At 40.6% G+C, this 6584-nt stretch overlaps 1 protein-coding gene across 1 annotated transcript in view; it reads right to left on the reverse strand.

Annotated features, from left to right (window-relative positions):
• DNER (delta/notch-like EGF repeat containing) overlaps nucleotides 1–6584 on the reverse strand; it is a 449127-nt gene that overhangs the window by 202333 nt on the left and 240210 nt on the right. Inside the window, exon 5 of the mRNA XM_006866792.1 lies at nucleotides 2260–2405. Coding sequence (XP_006866854.1) covers nucleotides 2260–2405 — 146 coding nt within the window. The remainder of the gene's footprint in view (nucleotides 1–2259; nucleotides 2406–6584) is intronic.

Consider the following 6584-nt stretch of genomic DNA (forward strand, 5'->3'; position numbering starts at 1 on the left):
ATACAATGCAATTCCCAATCCAGATTCCAACAGCATTCTTCAAAGAGATGGAAAAGACAATTACTAACTTTATATGGAAAGGAAAGAGACCCAGGGTAAGTAAAGCACTGCTTAAGAAGAAGAACAAGGTTGGAGGTCTCTCACGCCCCAATTTCAAAATTAACTACATGGCTACAGTGGTCAAAACAGCCTGGTACAGGTACAATGAAAGATACATTGATCAATGGAACAAAATCGAGAATCCAGAAATTAACCCAACCACATACAGCCAAATGATATTCAACGAAGTGCCTAGGTATGTTACATGGGAAGAAGACAGTCTCTTTAACAAATGGTGCTGGTAGAACTGGAAAGTGATATGTAAAAGACTGAAACAAGACCTTTGCCTCATGCCCTAAGCAGAGGCTGGCAGTCTGAACCTACTCAGTGTCTCTATATGATCAGCTCCCATAAAAAGGACAACAAGGCTATAGTCAGAACCGACTCAACGGCACCTAACAACATAACAACAACCAGCTTCGATGGTCGTGGAGAATCCAGAGCACCTTCCACTTCTTTCCCTACAGAATGCATTGATACATGGGGTACCCCCTTGGGAAAGAGAACAGGCTGGTCCAAATTGGCAGGGACATGGGGAAAAGGAACATGAAGGGCAGTTTGGGTCATGTACAAGAAATCTTTTCCTTCACTTCCAGGCTTTACCCTACTCACCAGAGCTGGAGTTTCATTTGACTTTAATTTACATCGGTGTTTCTATCAAAAAAAAAAAAAAAATTAGCAGGAATTACTGTTTCCACCATCTTCTCAATTTTCTGACTGAAGAGGCTACTTTTACAGGAAATGGTATAAACATCTGGGTATTACAACTAAGAGTGGAAAGTCACAGGTCTTCCATGATGGCACGGCGCATTCTTTGAAAGCTTCTTACAAAGCTCTTTTTGTCAGTAGAGTGCATTCTTTTCATGTGTCAAAGTGACATCATTATTACAGAATTTATTTTCATCAACACTAGGCGGTGTCACCCAAGAAAACTTACCTGGATTACCTTTAAAATCATCAGTTGTCATTGAGGAAGCCTCCAGGTAGTGCAAATGGTTTTGCCCATAACTACTGACTGAAAGCAGTCCTAGTGTGGCATGACAGAATAAGTACTCAACCACAATGTTGGTTTGAACCTCAAGACCAGTGGTTCAAACCCACCAGTCACTCCTTGGAAATCATATACAGGGTTGCTATAAATCAGAACCGACTCAACGGCACTTAACACACCCACAATGACTGAAAGGAGTGCTGGTGGCACAGTGGGTTACACGGGTTACTAACCACAATAGTCCCACTACACCAGCCGCTCTGAGTGAGAAAAATGAGGCCTACAATGCAACAAAATAGGCTCGATGACACCCAACAACACCAACATATGCAAAAGGGATTCAAAATGTTCACAGCAAAATGAAATTAAAAGATGATGGAAATTTGCCACAAACTTTTGAATCCTCATATATAATTGAAACCAGAAAGTCTTTGGACTTTTTCAGCAAATGCACCAAGTTCTTTCCCCTTTGGGCCTTGGTGCCCCAAAAAATACATACACAGGCACACACACACACACACACACACACACACGTTAAAAACAAGCAAACAAAAAACAACCAATTGCCATCAAGTCAATTATGACCTCAAAAAGTTCATGGAAAAAATGGAATGAAAAGATAATGGCATTTTCCCACAAACTTTCTGAAGCCCCCTCATATGATTGACCCTTGACCAACCGGGTTTGAATTGCATGGGCCTGCTTACATATGGATTTTTGTGTCCTGTGGCTATTAGTGCGAGCGAGCTCACTGGGAGTATCCACTTAAAAAGGAGCTGGTCACCTCTGCTTGAGCAGTTACTGGAGAGCCAATGACTCATATCACACAGCAACCAGAAAAAAAAAAAAGACCAGCCTGCAAGGGGCCCATGCACTTCAAACCCATGTTGTTCAAGTGACTACTATAAACTACACTCAGATTTTCAACGTTGAGGGAGGTCAGCACCCGTAGGAGACTGCGTGTTGTTCTAGGGTCAATCATATGTAATGTCTGTGTGTCCATGCATGTATGTTGTTGTTGGTAAGTGCTGTCAAGCTGTATCTGACTCATGGGGCCCCGGTAAAGTGCTTTGGATGAGCAGCCAGTGAGTTTTAACAACCAATCTTGCAGTTGGCAGTCCAGTGCCATACACTCTATGCATATATATATCTGTTGTATGTCCCCTTACCTCTGAGGGCTTCGTGGTGCATTTTCCTTTTCCGGAACACTCCACATCATTTGCATGGTTTCCCATGGGTGCACAGGTACTGGGCTTCACCACCAGTGTTAAGCGCAGAGCCACGATACTTTTAGTCACAGAATCATTCACAAAACCTAAAGAGAAAATGACAATAGGCAACTCAAAATAAAGGTTTACCTGCAGTCTTCCTACAGAATTATAGGATTAATGTAGGCAGAGTTCAAGTTACTATGTACAACAAAATGAAACAGAACAAAGGAAGAAAGCTCATGGGTACTGTCCATTCGGACCTCATCCCATGAGACAGACCAGTCTTCTCAAACATTGAGGAAACCCCGCCAAGGTCAACATGTTAGATCTCTTTGTTGTTGTCTCCAAAATCTATCCATAAACTTGCATCTTCAGCTTTGATTTCTCCCATCCCCTCCCAAGAAGTCACCTCACTGAATCTCCCAACTTTTCCTCACCCTGGTGACATGGAGAGTTACAAGCACTGGAAATCCCCCAAGACCCCTCCCATGCTCCTCTCAGTCCTCTCACAAACAGTCATCCAGTCGATGCAATTTTGAACTTGAATAAAGTTACAGTGAGTAATCGTTTCTCTCTGTATATTTGTGTGTGTCTTGTTCAAGTAATCCCAGATCAATAAAGTAGCCCCCCATTCTTCCCTCTACAAGTTTTATATTTAAACCCCAGATCAATAAAGTAACCCCCCATTCTTCCCTCTACAAGTTTTATATTTAAACATTTAGCTCTTTAAACCATTTACAATTTATTTTTTGTATGTAGTGTGAGGTAGGGATCACACATGTTGATGCAGGGTATACAAACTATGTTTTGAAGGATTATCTTCACTGATCAACAATTCCCACCTCCCAGTGTCAGTTTTAACTCTGTGGTCTTAACCATCTGATACAACTGGACCCATCAATAGTTGACAATTGATTGTAATACCATTGAAGTGTCTTACCGATCGTTGAATAACCTTTATGTCAAGAACAGCCCTTGGTTCCAAAACCAATCAACCAGTTGCCATGGAGTCATTTCTGATGCATGGCACTGAGATCTGTGTTGAAGGAGAGCTGTGCTCTACAGGGCGTTCAGTGGCTCTGACCTTTCAGGAGTAGATCGACAGCCCTCATCCTAAGTTATTTTTACGACAAAAGATTTTTATGACCAAGATGGTACTGAAATCAATCAAGACTTCAAGGCAATTTGCTATCCATATGGAAAACTATAAATGTGGATCCCTACCTCACATTGTATTCAAAAATAAATTATAAAGAGCTAAATGTTAAACAGAAAACTTTAAAAGGAAAGCATGGGAGGCTACTTCATAATCCCAGGGTCTGAGTTTTCTTAAATGAACACAAAAAAATATTTAACTTTATTCATGGTCAAAATTGTACCTAAAAAGGCACTCAAAACAACATTAATAAACAAGCCAAAGACATGGCAATGAGATTTACAATGCATAAAACTGACAAATGATTTGTATTCATAATATATAAGAAATTCTTGCTGCAACATGCTCCTTTTCCTGGCATTATTCTACACAATACACACAAAGATACATGGGAAGAAACACACCAACCATAAGAGAAGACAATCACCAGAGAGAGAAAGGAAAGTGGAAGGGAGTTTTGACTGTCTATGTAACATTATATTTAGTTAATAATAACATATGATACAAATGTGACAAAATATTAAACCTTGTGTACAAATGCCTTATGCATATATGTCTATGTTGTTATTGTTAAGTGCTGAGTCAGAGCAACCCATAGCGACCCTGAACAGGATTTCCGAGGCTGTAAATCTTTACGGGAGCAGAAAGCCTTATCTTTCTCCCACAGAGCGGATGGTAGTTTCGAACTGCTGACGTTAAGGTTCGCAGCCCGATTCGTAACCACTATGCTACCAGAGCTCCTTATATATGTCGATGTTGTTGTTGTTGTTAAGTGCCGTCGAGTCGGTTCCGACCCATAGCGACCCTGTACAGGGTTTCCGAGGGTGTAAATCTTTACGGGAGTAGAAAGCCTTATCTTTCTCCCGCGGAGCGGCTGGTAGTTTCAAACCGCTGACCTTAAGGTTCGCAGCCCGAGTCGTAACCACTACGCTACCAGAGATAGTCAGACATATTTTAGGTATTCTGCAACCAAATTTCTTATTCATTGTTCATTATAATTCAGGAATCACCCGTCCCAACAGGTTTAAGGCAGGTTAGAAAAATGCAGCAACCTAGAAAACACAACCCCAAAATGGCTCTGGGATCATAGTCTCTATGTTTTTCCATTGAAATCAAAGAGGACTTAAATACTTACTGATGAAGATCAAAGATCACAGCCTTCAGTATGGGTTGCACCTCAATGTAAAGAAAACAAAACTGCTCATCACTGGACCAATAACTAAAATCCATATAAGTGGAGAAAATACTGAAATTGTCTAAGACTTCATTTTACTCAGAACAGTCATCAACACTCATGGAAGCAGCAGTCAAGAAATCAAACAGTAGATTGCATTAGGCAAATCTGCTGCACAAGATCTTTTTAAAGTGTTCAGGAGCAAAGATGTCAGTTTGAAGACTAAGGTGCACCTGACCCAAGCCATGGTATTTTCAATAACCTCATATGCATGCAAAAGCTGGACAGTGAATAAGGAAGAATTGATGCATTTGAGCTATGGTATTGGAGAAGAATGTTAACAGTACCAAGGACTGCCAGGAGAACAAACCAATCTGTGTTGAAGAGGTCCAGTCCCTGTATTTGGTAAAGTGAAGGGTCAGAGAAAAAGAGGAAGACCCCAACAAGATGGACTGGCACAGTGGTAGCAGCAATGGGTTCAGGCAAAGCAACAATTGTGAGACTGGCCCAGTACTGGGCAGTGTTTCATTCTGCTGTGCATAGGATCGGTATGAGTCAGCACTGACTTGATAGCACCTACCAACAACAACATGTTTTTCGAACAGTCTCTTCCTCCCACCATATCAGACTCTTCCGTGTGATGCACATCTATGTACATAATGTGATACTCATTCTTACCAGTACATTGCCATTAAAAATAAATACACAAACTGGAGAAGAAGCAGAACCCATCAATTCACAGTCACCAGGCTGACTTGGTAGCTAGCATAAGGTCATTAATCCATGGCCTCTGAAGAACATGTTCATTCTTGTTGACAATAAACTAACCACTTTCTCAACATTTTCAATGTTCTCAATTTAGAACTCTTTGTACGCTCTGCTGTTGTGTTATCACAGATTTATTCAGAGTGTTATTTGACATCCTAGGATTAGCTTCTCGCCCTTTTAAAGAGATGGGTATTTTGAGAAATTCTGCTAAAAATGGTTCAAGTAGGCTTCCTAGCACTGTTTCCTTTTTCATAGGTCTTTAAAAAGTTTTTATAAAAATAAGACATCACGCATAGTCTCTCAGCTATTTTTGTTTGTCCTCTGAGGAAGTTATAAAGATAACATCATAAATATTTACAAAGAATGAGAAACTATCGGGAAACAAACAGATTATGACTCTTGAAAGGGATTAGTAGGAAGCACCTACAATAAATATGTTTATACATATATACTGTTGTTCATAGCAACCTTACATACAGCAGAACAAAACACAACCCGGTGCAGTGCCATCCTTACAATTGGTATGTTTCAGCCCATTGTCTCAATCCATCTTGTTGGGGGTCTTCCTCTTTTTCACTGACCCTCCACTTTACCAAGAATGATGTCCTTCTTCAGGAACTGATTCCTCTCGATAAGATGTCCCAAGTAATTGAAGTTTCTCCATTCTTACTTCAAAGGGACATTCTGGCTGTACTTCTTCCAAGATAGGTTTGCTCATTTTTCTACTGGTGGTTCGTGGTATAGTCAATATTCTTCACCAACACTATAATTCAAATGCATCAATTCTTCTTCATGCTCCCTTAGTATATGGAGTCCCTGGATGGTGCAAATGGTTAATGTTCTCAGCTGCTAACTGAAAGGTTGGAGGTTCTAGTCTACCCAGAAGCACCTTGGAAAACAGACTTGGTAGTCTACTTCCAAACTGTCAGCCACTGAAACCCCCTATGGAGTTCAGTTTCCCTCTGATGCATATAGGGTCATCATGAGTGAGAGTCAACTGCAAAGTAACTCATTTATATGTGTATATAATAGCTATGTCTGTGAAATCAGTGCATGCATACTTTTAAGATCTATTTGTATAATGAGGGTCCCTAAGGAGGAACACCTGACCCAAGCCTGACCCAAGCCATGGTATTTTCAATAACCTCATATGCATACGAAAGCTGCACAATAAATAAGGAAGAC

Source organism: Chrysochloris asiatica, unplaced genomic scaffold (genome assembly GCF_000296735.1).
Source record: "Chrysochloris asiatica unplaced genomic scaffold, ChrAsi1.0 scaffold00096, whole genome shotgun sequence".
Lineage (NCBI taxonomy): Eukaryota > Metazoa > Chordata > Mammalia > Afrosoricida > Chrysochloridae > Chrysochloris > Chrysochloris asiatica.